The sequence below is a fragment of the Trematomus bernacchii genome, unplaced genomic scaffold, assembly GCF_902827165.1.
Source record: "Trematomus bernacchii unplaced genomic scaffold, fTreBer1.1, whole genome shotgun sequence".
Taxonomy (NCBI): Eukaryota; Metazoa; Chordata; class Actinopteri; order Perciformes; family Nototheniidae; genus Trematomus; species Trematomus bernacchii.
The window spans coordinates 9,207,049-9,231,326 of NW_022987564.1; the positions used below are offsets into that span (position 1 = coordinate 9,207,049).

The window sequence follows — 24,278 nt, forward strand, 5'->3', positions numbered from 1 at the left end:
ACCTTGTTGTTGAAAAAGCTCCACTTCGAGCGATAGAATTACTATCAAAGCACTTATATACTAATAAAGGACTGGCTTATCTAAAGCCAGTTGAGTAGCACTTGAAATGTTTTGGCTCTATGAAACCTGATGTACTTATATGATTCTGTTTTCTTCAAGTTTGTATCTTCTTGGTCGAATGCACTTATTGTAAGTCGCGTCAGCTAAATGCAATGTAATGTAATGTAATGTATATCCGTTAGCGTATCTCGCTAGTACCAGAAGCTAACAACAACAATCTCCGGTACCGGTGCGCTCTCTCTCTCTCTCTCTCTCGCTCGCACACGCACACAAAATGGCTCGTTCCACAGACACACAGAGCCGAGCTTGAATGAAACACAGAGACCCAGACATACTTGTTCTGTACTGTATCATATTATTTCCGAATCAATAATTTTCCAATTATGATTTCTTTCTTTTTTTTAAACAATTTTTCCTCCTGGTCCCTCGCGCCCCCCCCTGTCATGCCTCTGCGCCCCCCACTTTGAGAAACACTGCTCTAGATGTTTGTTCACAACTGCTAGTTACCCTCCTATGTTTGACAGGACTGTGAGTGGTACAAACAGCTACAGGTGTTTTACAAGTTGTCTTTCAAGCTTTAGCTCAAACCCCCAACCTCCGAGATGAGAGACTTGTTGACATGAGGGATGTCAGACAAGATTAGGACAGAAGCTGAAATTATGACATCTGAAGATAGCCTTCTACATGTATTTTTAACTCTGTCAAGCACACACATTTGTTGGCCTGTACACATCAACATTTCTATAACTGGTCATCATGGAGTCAACTAATCGATTACAATTCAATATGAAAATGAATGCCATCTACTAGGATAATCGATAAATAGTAACTGTTGGTGCTTAAATTGCAGAAAACAAGACATTTGGATACATCACTTTGGACTTTCCTGGACACACATTTCTGACATTTAATAGACCATACAAATAATCAAGAAAACAGCTCTTGCTAAATTATAAAATGATCTAAATCATATCTTACCTACTTCCTTTTATGTCTGTAGAGGTTTACAGTTTTCATCAGCAGTTTCTTTACCTAATGTAATAATATGAATATAAATATATGTTGAATAGTTAAAAACATACTGAAGTGAGGTAAAAAGTATATATACAGTTAAACAACATGTAGTCCTAGTACCAGCTCCAGTAACCCTACATTAGATAATTAGATAATGTTTAACAAATAATTTGAAGCCCATCCAGAAGGTATCTTTTTGTATTTGAAAACAGGATCCCTATGTCACATGGACATCAGTGTGATAAGAAAATAGATGGAAGAGAAATAACTAAGACATTTCAGAGGATAAGAAAGACTTGCACTATATCAGTTAACATTCACAGAGTAGATTCTGACTCCCTACCCACAATGCCAAAGTCGAAAGAAAGCTGGTGAAGCTTGAAAAATCTAATCTGATATGACTTTGGTTTTTAAACAAGACATTGGTATTCACATGTAGTTCTGTTTTGAAAAATAATCTATCAAGGTCCTCTCCTTACCTTTTCCTCTCCTACATGCTGTACCACTTTTCCCTGATCCAATCCTCTCAGGTCTTTCAACATTTTCCTGGATATCATATATATTTTTTAAATGTTTGACTTCACCTGCAATAAGATAGTTTGGGACAATAACCCACTTTAAACTGCTCTTATTTTGTGGTGATGTCAAAAAAAGTGTGATCCAAATGAGGAAAAAAAGATAAAGAGAAGTGCCTGAGGTGTAGAGTTGCCTGGCAACAATTTCCCACCTTTGTACGAGTTGGCCTTCATCAGATTGCAGGATAGACATTTAAAATCACTCGCACTATACCAGTGAGAGTTAGAACAAGAGAAAGATAGATTAGAAAAATGAACTGCTTGAGAATGACATATTAACATATGGGATGACAAACGTAAGCAGTCAGTTTGGGTCTACTTTACAGCACAAAGATGGCAATGGCCTTTCCCTTTATTTCTTCCAGTGTAGCCTTCTCTGCTCTCTCTCTTCCTTAAATATCTATTTTCTAGTTTATGAAGAGTTGGCCTGCCAACACAATCCCACTGGGCACAACACTGTGTACAAAATATCAAACACAACTGAATGGATTTGAAGAAAACCTGATTCTCCTTTTTTTTTACTAAATTAGTGATCATGCAGAAGTGGTGCACTACACTGTAAATAGTTAACTTATCTACTTTTCAAAAAACACAATCTCTCATGCCACTTTATTTCAGCCATTGGCCCTGAGGGGATGTACTAAAAGGTGACCCATTTAGACCCGGAATGTGACTATATATTTATGGAGGATGACATGTTGACATAGACTTAAAGTTTATGTTGCCTGCTTAATAGTACATTTAGATTTAGGCTGGTTCCTACAAAACCCAAACAAGCCGCTGCAATAAACAATTATAAATGAACTGCTTAAAAATATAAAGAAAGAGATCTTTATTTAAATGTGTCCCTGTGATGAAAAAAACATCACTAGCTTGAATCTACAGTGTCAGCCAACGAAGATTGTATTAGTCCATCCATCCAAACTCAAGTCACAGATCCAGGTCAGGGTCGTGGCGGCAGCAGATCAAGCTGAGCAGCCTCGATGAAGCCCACTTTTCCACTGATGTCCCCCAGCTCCTTCTGACATTCTCAGGGCAGCTGGGAAATGTAATCCCTCCGGCTCTGCTCCAGGGTCTCTTTTAGTTTAGTCATGCCGTGAAACTGAAAGAGAAGCACCTGGGGGGGGGGCACTATGTGGTTGAACCGCATCAATCTGCTCCCCTCAGAAAAGCAGAAGCTTGACACAAAAGTCTGTCCTGATTGCTGGACATTTATAGGTGACAAAAGGGGATAATGGACCCCCTGTGGAGGATTATCATATCGACCACTTGCATCAGTAAGATAAAAATAATGGCACCTGACACTCAGGGATCAATGGCTCTAAATATGAAGTTGCTTTGAAGCTCAGCTTTCTGGTACAAAGCCGACATTCCTGTAACACTGAAACAGCATTTCTGCCCTCAGAGGGTGGGGGGTGCAGATGGTGAGGCTCGGTGAATTATAAAGCTGGCTTCTGACATCAGCTGCTATCAAGGCACATTGCAGCTAGTATTCTCCTGTTGGCTGACCTGTGTTAGCTTGTAACATTAGTCTAGATTGTGCTGCACGCACGTCATATAATCATCAGATTGAATTACGAGTAACTGAGTTTGAAACACCCTGAGATATCAGGGATTTCTGAAAATGACAACATTTTCAACTTGATGAGAAGAAGTATAACTCTTTCATCAGACAGCTGACAAAACAGCTGCACAGCCACCATCACTGGCAAATATATACACAGCTTAATTTGGTCCAATATTAACACTAATTCAGGAACAGTATTCAAGAAGATATACATTACTTAGCCTATCATTGCTGTCCTGTTTCTATATATATTATAGAAACTGTGTGCCTAGTATAGTTAAGGGTTCCTTAATCTCAATTTTTTAATAGGCAGTTTCAAATTGATTTGAATTGGTTAGGTGCCTTATGTCCTAAATCCAAAGGTTAAAATTAGCGGAAATATATTGACTCTATTGGGTGAGATGGGATAGAAACTAATCAGCCTTTGTCTAAAAATGAAAGATAGAAGGATACCCAGAAAGTGCTGGTTTGCTGAACATTTGAAGTACTTGGGTAAAGTGATGTTATTTCAAATTATACAAATAAGTTGTGTCATTCTTAATTTGGATTTGCAGTTTTGTATTAAGACAGTAGATTTGGCGAGCTCCCCAGCGATTATGTAACATCAATAATACAGAAAAAGAGAAAAGCACTGTTCCTTTTGGACTCTTGGACAAGAGAGTTGACAAGTTTGTCAGCCTGGAGAATTTGGCATGTGTCTGCATGGATTACATAAAACTGGACTGCAGAATTTCTGTTTCCAAGGCAACTGTATTTTTGTGTCTATTCGTTCTCATCTGTTAGTCCTCTCAATACACTTGGCAGTTTTGTAATCACTAGTAATTGTTGGTTGAGTGTCAAATCAAAACGTGTTTAACAAAGGAAGTTATTGCACAGGAAGACATGATGGAGGGAAAGCAACGAGATGATGGAGGGTTCTCGAAAAGGAGAGGAGAAAATCTGAATTCAAGAGATTTAAAGAAAATAACTAATCTTCAAATACCTGTTTGCTCTATACACTGAACAATGGCCAGTATTAGTTGCTGCTTCAGCCATGGAGGGAATGATTCAACATTTTGTCACATTAGTTCTTAAGTTCCCAGCACTTTGCTCTGTAAACACAAATTAGTTACAAGTTTACAATGCAGTGATGTTATTTTTTCACACCCACACTGTTGTGGAGTTGCAAACATTAAAAACAGCCTCTTACATTTGAGAGTGAAAAATGTGAATGGTCAATGAATGTTTGCACCGTTAGTGCTAATAAACCAAATTGGCTTGGTTATATATACACATTTTGTTGGGTATTACGTGCTCGGAGTTCATTTGGGGATACGTTCTTGCCCCTAAATGCTGCAGCTGTGACAGCGAGATTTTGTGGAAGACACTACTAGATAATACTGTTAAATACAACTTTCTAACATCTTAAAAGTAATCCTGTAATGTTAGCACACTTCTGTCATTCTTGTTAGTGGATTTGAATTACTCAACTAGTGCTGTGATTTCTATGAAAAACATTTATTTGGAGGAATCTTTGTTATACTAGAAAAAGGGCTGTGAGGTCGTTCACATGGCCGATGAGTCATACATTTGCCACCCACTTCCTCGCTGGAGGATCATGGTTTAATGTACTGGTTAACATTTTGATATCTGTAAGCCCAATTCTCATTAGTCAATGGTTAGGAGTGCTACAGATCAAGGGACTGGGTGTATGCTGCCATCTCTCACATCTGCAAAGCAAAGGAGTGCAGTATTTTCTTTTGCATTTATTGAAATATTAAGACGATGAATGTGGTAAGTGTCATGGTCAGAAGTTGCCTGCCTTGTATGTATGAAGAGACATACGAAATGTTAATCAAGTTCCCATGGTTTCATTAGTATCTTATGCAACTAGCTGCAAGTGCAGTCCAACATCTCTGCAGACTTTATCATTGTCAAGGATCAGGATATTCGGGATGGTGAAAAAGCATTTTGAAAACACACTACGTTGGTGAAGTCTTACTTTTCTTAACCCTTTCAAGGCTTTAGATTCCACTTGAAATGCTAATGAACAAAAACAGAAGCAACAGACTTTTATATTAAAAGGTGAAGATAATGTGTTCTGTTAAAAAACAATTAAAAAACATTAAATAATTACTTCTGGAACAGCAGCTTAAGAAAGTAGTTGCTAAGCAACACATATTTTTGTTGATCAGTGCAGTGAGATCTGAATTAACTGCTGTTAACTGTTATTTCTAATTAGCTGATTAAGAATTTATGTGTGAACTGAGGGCTCCAATTATCTTTGTAATACTTCTTCTTCTTGCCCTGCAGGATTTCATGTTTCAGGAGTTCCTCCCAAAGTCCAGCCGGTGCACTTTTCACCCCCCAGCTCATTGTGAGGTGTAGTTATAATCACCCAGAGCTAATTCTCTTATGATATTTTTGAGGAGCTCCCTGCAGTGTGACTTGTGAAGCTGTATCTAAATGCTATTGATTGTGGCTGGTGGTGTTTGTGTCTTATTTCTCCTGCAAAAAGCCCCTCAGGCGTTCAGGGCTATGATGTGTCATAAAGATGAAAGCCAGGGTTGACGTTATGTGGATTTGTTGTGTGTGTCCTTATGCTTCAGGGTTTAGTGACTCACTCCCCTTTTGTTCTCTTAAGTCTTATGTTGTTTGATGTAAATATGCATTATTCCAGTCTATTTTGATATTTCCCCCCTTCTCTGATTCCTACATTTACAAAATTGATACAGCAATCATGTGTCTTTAGTGGTTGCAATTGCACTTCAAATGCATTGAAAAAGAGGGGGCAACCCAGAGGGAAATAGAGAAAGGAGAAGTTAGTGAAGGACATAAGAGAAGGAGACAGAGCTAGGTGGAGCTGAGATGCTCTTCACAGCATCATGCTAATGAGGAAGATGATTATGTCCCCTCCTCAGGCAGTGGAGGCAGACAGAGTGGGCGTGGGCGCGAGTGTGTTTCACTTTTGACCGTGTTGTGTACTTGATGAAAACTGAAGGGACAAAACCTGACCTTTTGGAAAGTGACTCTATTGTGTTGCTTTGCCATCTTAACTCTGTTTACACTTTATTAGGTATTTATTTACGAGCCATGTAGAAGCAGTCTGGGTGAAGAGGCATCACCGTTTATTCAAAGGTCAGAGGCAATTGTGTTCATGGGTTATAAAAACATGTGCAACCACACACACACTCATAATCATCAGTGCTCCTTATTTCCCTTCCTCCCAACACACACACCCTCTCTCCCACCCCGCCTCTCTCTGGTCCCCCTCCTCCCTCGCGCAGCAGCAGTGGTACTGCTCTCTCTCTCTCTCTCTCTCTCTCTCTCTCTCTCTCTCTCTCTCTCTCTCTCTCTCTCTCTCTCTCTCTCCTCTCTCTCTCTCCTCTGTCAGCCTCAGCAGTCCTCACACTGGAGCTAGACATTGGTGCAGCGCCCATACATACATGCACGTGTGTGTTTCGTGGGTGCAGGGATCTTAAGTACGCTCACCGTTTCGAGTGTGTGTGTGTGTGTGTGTGCTTGCGAGCTGATCTGCATGAGAATGTGTGTGTGAGCCTTTCTGGAGCCTCTTTTGTATGGAGGAGCATGTGTGCAGTGTGAGAGACAGCGTGAGGATGCGTGGTGGGCAGGTGGTGTTGTGATCGGTGGAGTTTTCGGTGTACTATCGTCGTGCCGTCTGCCTTCCCCCTCCTTCCCTTTTGGTTCTCTTGTGAGGGCAACAAGCATCCTGCTGGGATGTCCACCACGCCTGGTGCAACAGACGGGAGCCAAAGGGACTCTTGTGAGTGACTTTTTTTTCTTCTTTTGTATTTGGGAGTGGTGATCTGTGTGTGATCAGTATGTTAAATATCTGTGTGACATAGGGATTGTTTCAAAGCAACCCTTTTGTGTCCATCCAAAATAGGCTTTTTATATTTAAGGAAGACAGGACAGGAGGTGGACATCTATTTTTAAGGCAATTTAACAACAAATACAGAAATAAAAGAATGCACTTCATATTAGCAGTAGGAATGTGAAGTGTGTGTGTGACAGCAGAAAGCTAGAGTGAGTGGGATTGAAGATGCCAAGAGTTTGATTGTGTAACCCAGTATGGTCAAGGGGAGATGATATCTACTTTATAAATAACGGGGCTAATGCCTGCTTGTGTTTGCATATTGGTTTACTTGTTGGAAAGAGAGCTTGGGGAAGTGTGTAACGCGGTTTGTGGGAGCATGCGTTGCAGAGTGTGTTTACATATTCCCTGGAGCGCCTCCAGCTGTAGATCTATTTGAAAGGAGCTCTGATTGTGGATTGACAATGAGACCAGCTGTATCTTTTCAGTGAGAGGGATGACCAGGTGACTTGCTGATGTTTTTCACTGCTGATGGACTGATACGTACTTCATTTACAGCACAGTGTACGTCCATTTGAACGATTACCCCAAAACAAAAAGGTTATGGAAGAATTAAGTGCTACGTCTTTTCTTTCTTTTTAGCTAAATTAAGAAGTGAACAGGAAATATTATACAGGTTCCCTTTTTGTAAGTAACTGTGTATCCAACTACTTTATGTTTGCTCTGTGTCTGAAGCAGAAACTTGGCAGGGTAAACTGCAGGGATTAAGATAAATCACTGCTTCAGTATAAAGTTATAGTTTGGAGTTCATTGGTTATTCAGTGGGTGGAAATGTGTAGGACTGCAGTTTTAATGTTTGACTTCAATCTGGCCTCAAGCAACACACACACACACACACACACACACACACACACACACACACACACACACACACACACACACACACACACACACACACACACACACACACACACACACACACACACACACAACACGAAAGGATTGCTGTACTGTAAGTGGGTGATTGATAGAATGATGTGACTCATTTTGACTCATCTGAGAGCTCAGTGGGAACATACACAAAGAAAACCTTGCACACACACACACATTCATATACACACACAGTCACACACATTGACTGCCTAGACTGAGGCACAGATCACATCTGGGAAATTGTGTCTCTTTTATTGCTTTCATTATTATTGCACCATCCCCCCTCGTCTTGCTTCCATTCCCCTTCTCCCCCCCTGTTATTTTCAGGATGTTATTTACTGCCCAACCTTACATATAACTCGCTTAGAAACCATTCGTGTGTCTGGGGTGATGAGTTAATGATCACACACTGATCAACCCGCCCACAGTAGATGCATATTGTTTGTGTTTATGACTGTGGGCTTTTTGAAAAATAATTACATCATTGTTTGTTCAATTATTTGGCTGATTAACAAGCCAGCTTGTTGTTTTATAATTCCCCCCTTAGTTTTTGGCTGCTTCTCTTTGCGCTTGACTAGTTCGTTCCTTGTCAAGACGCATCCATCACATTACCTTCATATATAGCAGTGCCTTCAAGTGGAAATATCAAGTGCCTGCAGAGTACGATTACTGATTTTGGAACCGTTATGTTACATAAGCAAATGCAGCATCTGAGCAAACAAGTCCATAGTCTCGGCTCAACAGCAGACTGGAGAAGTCCAAGACTGAACAAAAGATAAGGAATGATTTAACCAAGAAGAAGAACAATATGTGTTGTCATTTCTCCATTTTACGAGTTGTGATTAGTACTGGTGTCAATATCAAAGGAACATGCCCGAACAACGCCAGGGTAGCAAGAATAGGTATTGATATAAACTAATTAGAGCATCAAGTAAAAGGCTGATGGTGCTCATTTAGCTGATTAAAAAAGGCAAACTAATTCAATTTTGTTTTACATAATGCTATACTGATAAAAGTAGAGCAAAGTTATGGACTATTTATGAACTAACATTTTTAGATGAGACAATCAGCAGTCTTTATTATCTCTGTTGTCTCTGAGCGCTGTATTACCACAGTGTTACGCTGGTGCAGAGCTCAGTTATGTTGTGTCCTCTGTAAAGGAGCAACAGCAGGCACCTGCCACTGAGATGGATGTGCTGTGTCATCACTTCTGCCCAATGATGGCTTGCTTCACCTCTCCTCTCCTCTCGGCTCTTCTCCTTGTCTACTCCCCCCCCCCCTCCCCTTCTCCTTTTTCTCCCCACCTTCCTCTCTTTTGCGCCTGGTTTCTGCACACATCTGCTCTCTTCTCTGGCGTCTCATCTGTTCCTTAATCTCCTCTTCTCTTATCCCACAGCCCTCCTCCTCTCTTCTCCTTCTCTTCTCTGCTCTCCTCCTGTCTGGTTTATCTGGGTTCACATGAAACTTTAATTGCATGTAAATCAAAGCGCTGCAGATGTGATTAGTCTTTTGTGCTGCTTTAATGAGTGCGGGCTGGACTATTGGAATATGGTACAGTAGCTGGCTCCCGCACTGTCTCTGTAGGCTTAAGCCACAGGCAAACTCAACTTTTAATGCTGCCAGAAGAAAGCTTATTTTTCCTTGAAGAAGTTAAGTTTTCAGGGATGAAGCAAAGGAAAAAAATATAGCTGAGCGGAACAATCTGAGTGTGCTTATTCTTGAAAGTTCATTCCTCTTGCAGTTCTGCTCACTGCATGCAAATCTGTATAAATATGCAGCTCTATTCTTTTAGAATGATTCAATGGGTTATAAAAGTGCTTATGTGTACAATGGTAGGCGTGTTAAATAACTGTGTTTCACTTTTTTACATTTATTTCAATGGTAATAAGTCCGCTTATTCTGTTTAGAAATATTCAGGAGTAATAGAAAAGGTAACCATTTCTGAGATGTGACATGTAGCACATTGCACCAAAGAGCGTCCTATTTAATGTTCAACCTCATTTTTGCTAATAAGTGCAAACAAATACAAAATAAGTAAGTGACAATGTTTGACTCGCATGTTAAGTTTATAGCCAGTTTCTCCTGTGACTCAGAGACTTTGTGTGTGTGTGTAAGCAAACATTCACACATGTATCCATGCACACATAACCACAATGCGGTCAGCATATTGAAACATCACTCACATAGCCTGTAAACACAGACGCTGTTTATGTAACCAGACGATTCTTAATTTGTCTGTTCATTTTCAAGGAGGTCACGCTCCCTTTGAAGCCACTGACGGAGGGTAAGACTGGGATTTGTGGCATTAATTGTCTCTAAAGATGGATTTTGTTGGAGGGATGAAAGAATCTGTGCTGTCAAAGGGTAAAGTCAAGGACAGAGCACAGCTTGATGTTTATTCAACATAATAATTACATTTTGCCCCGGCTTGTAACTTTCCTTTTGTTGCAAGTGACACAAAATTGTAATCCGACACTTATGCTGCAAAGTCATAATTGAGTTCCATGTGCACTATAAAAAAAAAAGAAATCATGCTCACACTGTTGCATAACCAATACATACAGAAAAGTTGCTTCTTTATGCCGTTATTTTTGGCCATGTTCATAAACAAGATTTGGCCATGTTCATAAACAAGATTTTATTCAGATGCTGGTTCCTAAAGTAAGAACAGAACTGGGTAAAACAGCTTTTAAATATGCTGCCCCCTCTGCTTGGATTAATGTACAGAAGGAGCTGAAACTCTCAGATTGTATCACTATGGGGGAATTCAAGTCCATCTTAAAGGACAGAGAACAAGAAACCATATAGATGTGAGTGCTCGTACATCCCAAAATTGAAGTCGTTTTACATTTTGACAGTTTTTTAATGATTTTTAATAGTTTCTTTTATTTTGCATATTGACTGGCTAATGTGCCATTTAATTAGTGTTTTACAGCTGTATTTGTCTGCCTGTATTGTCTGTGTTCATTTGTTGTAACTTTGTTCATGCTGCCCTTCTTGGCCAGGTCGCTCTTGGAAAAGAGAGTTTAATCTCAATGAGTCTTTACCTGGTTAAATAAAGGATATATAAACACATTTATCATAACTATTACTGGAATGTTTTTCAATGCAGAGACATGGATAATAGGATAATGTTCTATGAAAATATATATTGTCCATCTATCTATTTCTTGATACCAACTCGTGCCTCGTGGAGGCGTAAAAATGGTGCAGTGGGTTGTGCGTTGGTGTTCGGATCAGGGGGTCACAGGTTCAAACCCCACTGCAGTCAGCATGTCGTTGTGTCCCTGGGCAAGACACTTCATCCCAAATTGCTCCTGTGGGGATTGCCCACAGTATTGAATGTATGTAAGTTGCTTTGGATCAAAGCGTCTAACAAGTAACATGTAATGTAATGTAATGTAATTTAATGTGCCTAAGAGTTGCAGGAATAATCTGCCAGGCAATTTATAGTTTGTTGACGGATGACACATCCTTTCTCACTTTAGTTCTCCCCCCTTGCTGTTGTCCTTCCGACTCTCACTCCAACTTGTGCCCACCTCTTTCTCCCTCTGTGTGCTGCAGGCAGAGCCCACCTGGCCTGACAGGTGTTGTTGGAAAGTCCAGAGTATGTTGACTCATCTGTACTACTGCCAGGGTTTCCAAACAATCGCTACACTAAGATCATCCCTGCTCAATTAGATTAGGAGACAGTCTCTCAGCAAAGATGCTCTGGGATTCAGGATGTTACAAAGAGTGCCACGGAGGGAGAAAGAGAGTGGAGACAAAGAGAGGAAGAGAAGATTAAAGACTCACAGAGGGAGAAAGGCGGAGGAGGTGGGGAGGAAGAGAAGGTGGTTGAATAAAAGAAAGAAGAGAGAGACGTAAAAGAGGGCACAAACATTAGGAGATGAGATGAACAATGAACAGGAAAAGCCAGTAGAGAATTAGAGAGCAGTGCAGCAGACGAGGGGTACAATGAAGAATGCAAAGACAGCAGGTGCTGGATGAAGGGGAATGGGTGAAGAGACTGAAAGTGGGTGACTTGAGGATAATACAAAGAGAATATTGGTAAAGATGGAGAATTAAAAAGACTAAGCCAAACTGAAAAGCACATTTCAGATGGTGAAAAGAATAATAAAAAGACACAGGAGAGGGTCTGTCTGGGAGTCTACTAATTGGTAGGGGGCTGTGGTTGTGCAGCAGAGAATCAATAGCCTCTACTATCTGGAAGACAGAATGTTCAATTTGTTTTCATTCATGACATTAAAAAACAGAAAGGAAGGATTGTGTCAAATATAATATGTGCTGTAATTATTTTATCTGCTACACATTGTTTGAGGTTTTGGCTCTACATGCTCAGAAAGGTTTAAGGGATTTCAATACTACATCCCGTTTCATGGCAAGTTCACTTCACAGTAGGTATTGTTTGGTATTTGAATGAAAGGGTCATCAACCAGCGTTTCAGACAGGGAAACCGGGGCATTAAAGACAGAGCGATAAGGCTTCTAAACACACTGATCATATCTTGACCTATAAGTAGAACATAATGGAGCTATTGGAGCTAGGCTTTACCGGCCTGTGAAAAGAATATGTTGTGAACTATGAACAGCACTGGTGATGAGGCTGATTGGTTTACCTGTTCGCTTTAGCCTTGGCATATAAGCAAGATACAATGCATCAAGTACGTTTAGTATGAAACCTTTCAGGGTCTTTTTGTAGATGTGAATCACCTGGGAAAAAGTCAATCGGAAAGTCTGTTTTCAACCGACTTTAATTACCTAGCTAGTGTTGATCAAATCACCAACTGTTGTGATTTCACCTGGTAAAATGTATGGTTTCTGGAGAACATGAATCCTGCTTTTGCCTACCTTCATCTGAAATCAAGGATTCATTGTTTGAAAAGTGGTGAATCTGCCACCTGCTGTCATTGTGCTGTGTGAGAACTGGCACAAGCAACAGTAATAAAGGGGGCGGGACTTAGCAACAGTCTTTTCCTGATTCAGAATAAAGTCCTCCCAGGTTTCCACATGACTTGGAACATTATTAGAAATATGGATGCCCCTTAGAGAGAGACTTATGTTGCTTTTGTTCAAAATGCCGAAGATCACTTTAACCCGGTCATACATCAATTAACTAAACAACAATGGTGGAAAACCTTGTCTTCAGTATCACAGCTACAAATAAACTCCCACTGCGCATCACGCTGAGGAAATGAAGCTCCGAGCTGTGCAGCATGACAGAAGAATGAATACTCCACAAGGAGCGTAATGATTGTAATTAAAGGGACAATAGTGACTGGTGTATCATTTTACACACAGGGTTATGGCAGTTGTTTTGTTATAAGGGTGGCCCCAGTTACTGCAGTGATAGAGTTAGAGGGATACATCGTAATTTAGATCTGTCAGATGACTTCAAACACCCCCTGGAATATGCCTGGGGATGATATGAAACAGACTGACATACAATATACTGCACACACAAACACATACAGACGTCTGTCCATCAAAATGTGGAAAAAAGAAGCAGATATAATCAGTGCTTTTGTTTCAAATCCTGGTCACAGATGGTTGAGAAATTGCATTTTCCATCCCTGTGTGATGTACCTCAGCAGGTGGGCTATCCTTTATTTTTCTTCACTCCTGGGAAATGGAGAAAAAAGTCATCGTGTGGTCAGACAGCCAGAAAGTTGCACTAATTGGGTCCATGGTTGAACAGTCTCAGACAGAGAGGGAGTCTGGGGAAGATTTTATACTGTTGTGTTCTGTGAATTTAATGTTGTCCCACGTGTTTCTTTGCATTTGTGCTTCTGTCATATTCATACTCTGGATTTGTCTACACATGACAGTATTGCTGTGCCTCAGGCTGCCTCTCTTCTACCTGTACTACCTCTGTCCTCTACCCCCCGCCTCCTGCCTTATGTAAGGGTAAATAACTCCAGTCAGCCAGACACAGATAACCCCTCAAGGACCTCTCGTTTGAACCGAGGTCATAGAACGCATCTTTTCCCTCCTCCCCCTTCTCCCTTTTTCTGTCTCTGACTCTCAGTGCACATCTGTATGAGTGACTATGACTCTGCATGTATTATATTCTAATGAAATGATCAACGTCTGGGCTTGTTTTGAATTCCCGGCATCACATATTCCCAGATTTGTGAGTGTTGTGTGTACCTGTGTGTGTGTGTGTGGTGTGAAAACAACAACACCAAAAGATGCAGTAGGACAGGTTGCTGTGGGGGGGGGAGGGGGGGCTTTCCCGCTGTGTGCCAGGTGATGCTGTGTGGCCAAACTAGAAGTCAGGAACAACAAAAACAACAGATGGATTTCCAATACAGCATCATCACCGGGCCAAAAATCGAGTTTTTCGTGCGGTGCAATGCTTTCACTAAAACGCACCTGCCTTGAAGGAAAGGAAAAAACACTACCTCACATTGACTGTATAATATTTTCCAAAGTATATTCAGATTGCCATAATGATAAATAAATAATGCACATATTTTACTGGACTTGCCACATAAGATTATACATATTATTGCCGCATTTCTTTCTTGAATACTGGCTCCAGTGCGGTGAAAAACTGCTTTTGATTTAGAGGTGAGTCTGACGTAACATGGAGCTGCAAGGGCACTCAGGTATAATTCTTCAGACTGCAGTATTGAACCACATGATCATGATGCAGTAGCAGTAGCCCTAGGGCATACAGTACTTAGTACGCCCAATGGCATTAAAGTAAAAGATAATATCATATGAAACTAAGGAGTACAGTAAGGATCAACTTCATGACCGGGGGAGGTTATCCCTCCCAAACCAAGATCAAGGCTTTCCACAATTCATACTGTGGCTAACAAGAGGGCACACTTTGACTGCAGATAAATAAGGTTGAAACAACCGAAGAGGGATGAGGAGAACTTGTGATAAATACGCAGTGACGAAGAGAAGTGTAGCTTGGCCAAACAAAGAGATGTTGCTGATAGCTTTTGATACCTCTGTCAGGTTCTAACAAAAACACCTTTGAAATATTTAGTGGAAGACTTCAGTGCCAGATGAGAAGAACAAGCTCTCTGCCCAAGAGTTCACCTGGAGAGCTGAAAGTGTTGAGCTTTCCTGACAGGACGTCTCCTTTTTGAAGTTTCACATTATTGCCCTGACACTTTCAAATCAATAACTGGAAAAGTAGAGTGTAACGTTTTCAAGTATAGCAGTCATAAGGCTGAACAAAGAGTCAATTGTTTTGGAACACAGCCCTTTCATTTGATCTTATGACATGTCAATTGCAGCTAAGTGCACAGAAGACATGCTTCTTAATGATCTCTGCTGTAAGGTAGAGCACTTACGACAATGAGAGCCTCAGTTTGAAGGGCAACACAACTCAGAGCATGATATCGTTTATTATAGCAACATACTGTAATGGTTTTCTGGCTCTCTGTTGTGCCTTAGAGTTTTCTAAATCTTTATGGTGTGGTGGGAGGTTTTGTGCAAATGTCAGCCATGTGGATAATGTTGTGAACATCCTGTCAGCCTCACCTTAAGGCGATCTGTTGATTGATATAGAAACTGTGCTGTGTTGGAGGACATAAAAGCCATTCTTATGTTCTTTGAACCACCTGGATAAGATGTGCATTTCCCTGCCAGTAGCCATTTGAAGAAAAGTTTAAACTTAAATGGATATCCTGGAGGGGGTTTATGCAGTTTCTCAAACTTCTGGCCTTTTCCATGATTTACTTTACAAATTATATATACGAGGTAAAAACGTTTTTAGAGACTTTGGGTTTTCATGTGATAAGTGTGCCCACTGTAGCCTCATTTTCTTATTGTTAGCAGTTGTGCTGAACCTTCACTGGGCTTATCGCCAACAGCTATATTTAGTATCCTTTGTCTTTACGCATTTTCACCCACAATACCGCAGACGACCGGATAAGTGCAGCTGTCTTGCATAATTTTTGGAATACAGTACTATTTTTAAACTCTTGGGCTTCATGAACTTGCACCACACCGTGTAAAAAGAAGCTTAAAAAATGCACCACGGCTGCTGGAATGTTTTCTCTAAAAGGAACTGAAAGAGAAGCATGTCCTAAAGTTTATAAACTATGTAATAAACTCAAGGTCAAGTTGTAGAAGTAAATAGAATATGAGTTGTTACCACTTCCCGCTGCGTTCCTCACACACAGAATGTCTCAGTGTCTCCCTCCCGTTGACTCTCCACAGGATGACAGTAGGCCGGCTCTTAGGGACAGGAAGGAATCTTATTTATAGATTCATACAATAGCTCCATTATCCCACTTGGCTACCTCTTACTCTAAGTCTATACACACATTTCCACCCCCTACCACCTATAGCTGGAAGCTCCTCTGTTGATGCTGAGCCACGCAAGTAGGAAATGATGTTGTTAAAGAAAGGTTAGGGGAGGTAAAGGTCCAAGAAAAAGACACAAATGTAAATGTTTCTTCTATGAGATGAGTGACATGAAGATTGATGGTAAGCCTGAAAAATAAAAAGTGAGCTATGGAATTAAAGGTAACAAAACAATAAAAAGGTAATATTTGTTTTGGGTATAATTGAATTTAAATACAATGAGTGTGTTACAAATAAAGCCACTCAATATTGCACACTTTGTTCCGAGACTTATTCTTTTCAAAACTTAACACAGACACTATCTCTCTGAGTCTTTTCACTTTGTAGTAAAAATCAAACTAGGTCTTTGTGAAATCTACGGTAGTTCAGAGATGACTATTTAAGGTTTTCAGACAGTTAAACAGTTCAAAGAAATGTGGGGAGTGAGCCAAAACGATTGGGTTGGATACATATATCTATATCAGCAGTAGTATACCATGTATGTTAAATACATTTAAACTTAGTAAACAATTGTTGACATTTTTGTCTTTGAAATCTTTGAATTACCCATAACATTTTACACAAACCATTACCAAAAAGAAGCACCATACAGTAACAACAGATTTCAGTGTTAACTCCAAGAAAAATACATGTGTTGCTGTGTACCAACCTACCTGATTTAACTTTAAATAATAAAACAGCCATGTTGCACATATGCCCAACCACCTGCTTGAGGTTTTCACTTCAGCAAGACACCTTTCATATACCAATCTATCATTTATCAGATTCTCTAAATGAAACAGCTGCATATCTATTTTGGCTCTCACTCTAACACGAGTACTGATGAAAAATTGATCAAAGGGAACATGTTTGTGTCTGTAATGCACAGTGTGGTAAATGTACAGCGTCAAAAAACCCAAGATGATGGGATATACGTACAGAAGGAGTGTGAGGGCTACAAGCCTCACAAACGAACACACATCCTAAAGGTTATGCTTTTGTTTACATCAGACATACACAGACACATTGATTTGAAACAGCTTTATTTTTGCTAGATTGAGTGCACGCAATCTTGTTTAAAATATCTATTGTGTTGTGTGTAATCCTATTGTGAGTGTCTTACAGCTCACCTTGCTCCTGGCAAAAGGCTGAGCTGATGGAAAACACCTGCCTTTATAGATGTGTCAGCTAATTGGACTACGCCATTCCTCTCAAACCCTGAGGGGTGTTTAAAGAGGCCACTCCATTTAAGCCACCCTTTTTTTAGAGCCTGTTCCCCCTGCACGCAACAATGGACTGGCCAGTAGTGCTAAATTCCTGCAGTGTGGAGATGAGGGGGGGTATGTGAGTTGCTCTTGGGCAGAAGAGCACACAGGATGTCACCCATTTTTTGTGACGTTTTGTTTATGTGTTAAATGCTAGATTGTGTCTGTTTATATCTACACCTTTTTGTTTAAACCTAATTGATTTTATTACCCATCTTAAAACTACATATATTGGGTAAATAACATCCTTATTTTTGCACCTCAACCTGCATTCCTGATTTTTGCGTACCCTGGTCCTTCACAGAGACTTAACATCTTTTTTTCTTTGATGAAATGTTAGACCCACACTGTATTAAATGAAGCCCCTCCTATCAAGTTGATCTAGCTGACATCTATTTTAAAGATGGGGAAACATTTAACTTTGTCAAGGTTACTAACATGTGAACTGGCTCCACTCTTACAGCTCTTCCCAAGGAGATTTCAATATTTTGATGCCTTTGTCATCCCACAGTGTGCACACGCTTCACTGAACATGCTCTGTTTTGTGCTGTCTTAACTGTGCTATACTAACAAGGTGAGGACCCTGGTCTTCAATAATATGTTGTCTAGAAAACTCTGCGTGGTTCAGTTATTATTCATACCATACAGCACACTATATACTGGATACCTCCTGGTCTACTCCACAGTGTTGACGTGAGGGAGCTGAGTTTTTACTGTGCTGGAAGTTCAAGTTTTGGCTCAGAGCTTTAGATGCATATCAGCCCACGTCTCTGTCTCCTGCAGCTCTCCTCCTTCACTGCTTAGTAGAATTAAAAAAAATAGAGGAAAGAGTGAAAGGGTCGTTGTTGAGAGGCGTCTTCACTGAGAATTTTGCTGATGTAAAGCTGTATTTCTCACGGTTAGGAGAAAAGAGGAGATTCCTGCATAATGCATCAAAGCCTGTGTGAATGTTCTAGCAATCTCACACACTTACTGTATATCGGCAAAGATAAACAGTGTGGTGCATGTCTCAAATAAATGTGAACATTGGATGGGAATATCTATGTGCATGAAACTCAATTGCAAACAGCTTGTTCACTTGGAGATGATCATGCTTCTAAAAGACTTAAAACTATTATTTTAACCACAGGCCATAAGACTGTTAAACACCTGAACTAAGAACATCCATAACATTCACCTGTTTGCAACTTACAAATGATGTATCACTTGTATATAGACTCTTATGGCACTACTTCTATTCTACTTTATTGTATTTACTTGCAGGTTAGATGCTCAAAACACCTGAAGGCATGTGTGCACTATGGTTTCTCCTTTTCTGACATTTGTTATTTTCACCTACTGGATCCTTCTAGAGATTCTACCTATGTACCTATATTTACCTGCTTCCTTTTCGTGCATATCAGATTGGCCAGGTTTGAGCATTCACAAGCACACATTTATTATTACGTTGCCCATCATTAAACACGACATCACCGTTATCTGTGAGTAAAGCTCATTCAATGCAAGCAATTACCCTGTTAGAAAATGCTCCTTTCACTTCTCACTCAACCTCTATTAACAGTTCGCAGAGGTTTTGATGATGTAAGCATTTTGAATTGTCTTGGGGAGCAGCGCAATTTGTTAAATCTGTTTCCAGCTTTACAGCATGACACATCTGTACCACACGTGCTATGGTTAAAACCTTTGTGAAGTTATAAATTGCATCCAGCTCCGCTTTAGTTCGATTCCTCGTTGTCAGGTGCTTAGAGCCCATTGGCTGAACGCTGATTTATTTGGCAGCTCACAAATTCTTTTCCTCCTATATTTATCTCTGAGTGCAGGGATGGATACGGAACATTTATTTTTTCATTATTCATTAAGACACATTTAATCCCCGTTTGAAAGGACGGGTTTAGCAGCATTTGAATGGCAAATGAAGCAGGACTGGAACTGCAACATTTTGATTAGCCCAAGAATTCAATTTCCACATATTAGGTAACACCATTTATCACCCATGCCTCAAACATAAGTTGCAGTGGCTTCTCGGATAGTAAAATGGGGTATTTTCAATATCCTTACAGGAATCAGAAAGTGAAGCAAGAAGAAGTTAGCTAAAGCGGTGTCAGTGAACACAGGGAGGACATTTTGTTGGCAAACATGAGACGTTTCTGAGCAGATAGTGAGAGCTGGGCAGTTTGACAGGTGGGAGAGGAGCTGGCAGACCTCTGACAACAGATAGACTTTCCCTTTTTACTCCTCGTCCTCCTTGATGGATGGACCCTCTATTTGACAATGTTCTGTCAGGAGCTGCCAGATGAAACAACCTGCTCTCTATCTTTCTGTCTTTCCCTGTCACCGCCGGTTATCAAGATAAATCGGTTCAAGGATACAGAACCATATTAGACATGAGCGTCATGTTGAGTCATTTGCACGTGACTTAAAGTGGACCTATCATGCTATATTTGAATAATATATTGTAGGGCCATACCTATATAAAACATGTCTGTGAAGTTTTTTTTTCAAAATACCAAACAGATCATGCATTTTAGCCATGCCTCATTTCGCTCTATTTGCTGTATTCCAGCCCTGTTTTTGCAAGGGCTGATTCTGTGGCAAATGAGCTGCAGCTGACCACGCCCCCCTGCAAAGGAGGGGGGTGAGGCACGAGCGTCATGTTACCATGCTGTTACCATGCTGTTACCATGCCACGGCAACCTCTCATTCCCCTGATAGGTGGAGAGTTGCCCATATAGGCGGAGCTCCTTGTTTCTGACGTCAGAGATATTTCAAATCTGTATCAGACGTTGCAGCCCCGTTTTTAGAAATTTGGGTATGGAGGAAAAGAGAGAGGGTTGTGTTTTCTGACACTTGGTGAGTTCCCTGACACACCGGGGACACATATTCATGTATAAAAGACGTACAAAAGTGCATTTTGCATGATAGGTCACCTTTAAGATGTAAAGGTTGGTGTTTTATTTAAATGTCATAATTGTGACCATGCTGTCATCTCATGTCTTATAAACATGTAGCAAATAATTCATATTCATGTATTTATGTTACCGTCAGCTATTATGTATATAATAATTTGACCACAAGAGTTTTGGTTGTGCACATGTATATATTACCGACCAATGTATAACTACTTCCTAAACTGAGTTTTTGTATTTTACTTTAAGTTGTTTTAGTTGTTCAAAGCCTCCATTTATTCACTCTGATAAATTGAAAGTGGCTTTTTGTCAAGCATTCAAGATTCAATTCAAGGCTTTATTGTCATGTGCACATTAGCTACAGTGTAGATATGGCAATGAAAAACTTAAGTCACAGGCTCCTCCAACAGTGCAACATGAATATATATATATGCAGATAAGCATAATAGATTATATATCTTTCCTATCCTGCTTTCCTGCGTGGTGTTAATGTACATTCTTAAACCCAGCTACAGGAATGCATTGTCACATGTCCCATACCCTCCATCTCTTCTTCTCTTTACCTTTTTAACCATCTGACCTCTGCTGGTACCAACATGCCAAGCCTGTCTGTTGTGACTGCATGCAGCAACATACACATGTACTATTAAATATACACATTTCAAAAGGCTAGATGCCTTGCAGCTACGGAAATGTGTTGAGCCAAATGTCAGCTGGCACTGGAAAGAAAAAAAGGTAAAAATGCATATATTCACATTGGCTCCAAAGAGTACATGTGCTCCCTCCGTTGACTCTGCTTCAGGCCTTTCTACCCACAATATTTAGATTTTGAACTCATTCACTTCAGAACAGAATACGCAGGCAGGGATTGGCCGCACATCCCAGAGAGTGCACACTGTGTGCCTCTGCAGCAATTTCATATCTCGCTTCATTTGAAATCATAAGACAGCTCCTCTTGCTTCACTGTTGTGTCAAATCAGATTAAAGTGACAAAATAAAAAAAATGCAGCTTGAAATCCAGGACACAGACATCACAATGTGTCTTATTATGTAACAGGGTCTGGCTATGAGGTAATATGAATGTTTTGTTAGCGCTTTTGCAACATTAAAAGCAGTGAATTAGGTTTTTAACAACATTATTTTTCTACTGTTAGGTATGTCACAGTCAGATTACATTTCTTTGACTACATTTGCTTTGGTCATTTTAAGATTCAGGTCATGACTTTATTTTTTCTCCTCACCTAAGCTGTATCTATCTTCTACCCAATAAGCCCCAAACTGTTGATATTGCTGGTGTTTTGATTACTTTAGAAGCAGAAATGCTCTGTTAGCTGCCTGGGTTTTATCAAATCGGGGTTTAAGCTCTTCAGATGATACTGACTGAGGCTGCATTCAAATCCCCTGCGGTGCATTCACTGTAAAATGGCCAGGTATTCAAGCATCAGCAACTTTAGAGCTGAAAAGAGGCCAGGGCAATACAGGGTACCATAAATGTTTTATCACTGGGCTCATTAATGAAGGTCATATGGTGGTGGGTATAAGAATATACATTTTTGTGTAATTATGAATGTTTCACTGGTAGCCTTAATTACACTGATTTCAAGTTACAACATTTTAGAGTCACACACAGTTTTAACTGGTACAATAATGCATAAGGACACTGTGTGTGTGTGTGTGTGTGTGTGTGTGTGTGTGTGTGTGTGTGTGTGTGTGTGTGTGTGTGTGTGTGTGTGTGTGTGTGTGTGTGTGTGTGTGTGTGTGTGTGTGTGTGTGTGTGTGTGTGTGTGTGTGTGTGTGTGTGTGTGTGTGTGTGTGTGTGTGTGTGTGTGTGTGTGTATCCTTTTATTGTTTTTGTGTGACTAATTGACAGCAAAGCAGGTAAATGACAGTGGCAGCTTCTTGTTTAGGCACATTAGTTAAAAGTGCTCATGTGTGCAGTCGGTCAAAAGGAATGAATCGCATCATTTGGGGGCTGTGTAATGGAATATTACATTGTGTCTCTGAAGCTGTATGGCATGTCGTTTAACGTATAAAAAGTCATGATTTGTAGTGAAACATGTTCTATCCGGCGGTGGTGTTCAGGCTGTGAATGACTTAGCAGGAAGAAGCCCTCCCACTGAGCGCTGGCTCACATGTTGGTGTTCAGTTGCCTGGTTACATGTGTAGTTATCAAAACTGTTTATTGTGTGTTTTCACTCCCACTCAAATCAGATGATGGGTACTGACAGAGGAGATAAACCTTGAAGTATGCGGTCATGACTCATATGAACCTTAACAAGCTCATGACAGTGGCCCACTTCTTTTTCTTCAAAACGCAGCTTAAAGCAAAAAGAGTGTTACTGTTTGAAGTGTATTTTAACATCACCTCACACTGCTTTTAAACATGACTCCAATTCCAGACAGATATATGAGTCAATATAATTTTATAATCCATATCATACATCAGCAGCAGTCCCAGTTATTTTAAATAATACATGTTACTGCCGAAGGAGTGGCAGACCGGGGTGGTGGTTCCCCTTTTCAAAAAGGGGGATCAGAGGGTGTGTGCCAATTACAGAGGCATCACACTACTCAGCCTCCCCGGGAAAGTTTACTCTAAGGTACTCGAAAGGAGGGTCAGGCCGATTGTCGAACCTCAGATTGAGGAGGAAAAATGCGGATCCTGTCCTGGTCGTGGAACGACGGACCAGCTTTTTACTCTCGCAAGGATCCTGGAGGGGGCCTGGGAGTACGCTTATCCGGTCTACATTTGTTTTGTAGACTTGGAGAAGGCGTATGACCGGGTTCCCAGGGAGTTACTGTGGGAGGTGCTGCAGGAGTATGGGGTGAGGGGGTCTCTACTCAGGGCCATCCAATCTCTGTACTCCCAAAGCGAGAGCTGTGTCCGGGTCCTCGGCAGTAAGTCGGACCCATTTCCGGTGAGGGTTGGCCTCCGCCAGGGCTGCGCTTTGTCACCAATCCTGTTTGTAATATACATGGATAGGATTTCGAGGCGTAGTCGTGGGGGAGGGGGTCTGCAGTTTGGTGGACTAAGGATTGCACCACTGCTTTTTGCAGATGATGTGGTTCTAATGGCTTCATCGGTCTGCGACCTTCAGCACTCACTGGATCGGTTCGCGACCGAGTGTGAAGCGGCTGGGATGAGGATCAGCACCTCCTAATCTGAGGCCATGGTTCTCAGCAGGAAACCGATGGACTGTCCACTCCAAGTAGGGAATGAGTCCTTACCCCAAGTGAAGGAGTTCAAGTATCTCAGGGTCTTGTTCTCGAGTGAGGGAACAATGGAGCGTGAGATGGGCCGGAGAATCGGAGCAGCGGGAGCGGTACTGCAGTCGCTTTACCGCACTGTTGTGACGAAAAGAGAGCTGAGCCAGAAGGCAAAGCTCTCTGTCTACCGGGCCATTTTCGTTCCTACCCTCACCTATGGTCATGAAGGATGGGTCATGACCGAAAGAACGAGATCGCGGATACAAGCGGCCGAGATGGGTTTTCTCCGCAGGGTGGCGGGCGTCTCCCTTAAGGATAAGGTGAGAAGTTCAGTCATCCGGGAGGGACTCGAAGTTGGACTGCTCCTCCTTCGCGTCGAAAGGAGCCAGTTGAAGTGGTTCGGGCACCTAGTAAGGATGCCACCTGGGCGCCTCCCTAGGGAGGTGTTCCAGGCACGTCCAGCTGGGAGGAGACCGAGGGGTAGACCTAGGACCAGGTGGAGGGATTATACCTCTTCGCTGGCCTGGGAGCGCCTTGGGATCCCCCAGTCAGAGCTGGTTGATGTGGCCAGGGAAAGGAACGTTTGGGGCTCTCTGCTGGAACTGCTACCTCCGCGACCCGATCACGG

General features: G+C 41.1%; 1 protein-coding gene across 2 annotated transcripts in view; it reads left to right on the forward strand.

Annotated features, from left to right (window-relative positions):
* The first annotated feature begins 6,649 nt into the window (after positions 1–6,649).
* Positions 6,650–24,278, forward strand: part of dtnbp1b (dystrobrevin binding protein 1b) — a 33,412-nt gene continuing 15,783 nt past the window's right edge. The window contains exon 1 of one of the 2 annotated variants that reach the window (XM_034125196.1): positions 6,650–6,979. In XM_034125196.1, coding sequence (XP_033981087.1) covers positions 6,934–6,979 — 46 coding nt within the window. In that variant the 5' untranslated portion in view covers positions 6,650–6,933. The remainder of the gene's footprint in view (positions 6,980–24,278) is intronic. The other variant, XM_034125194.1, reaches the window with a different exon arrangement.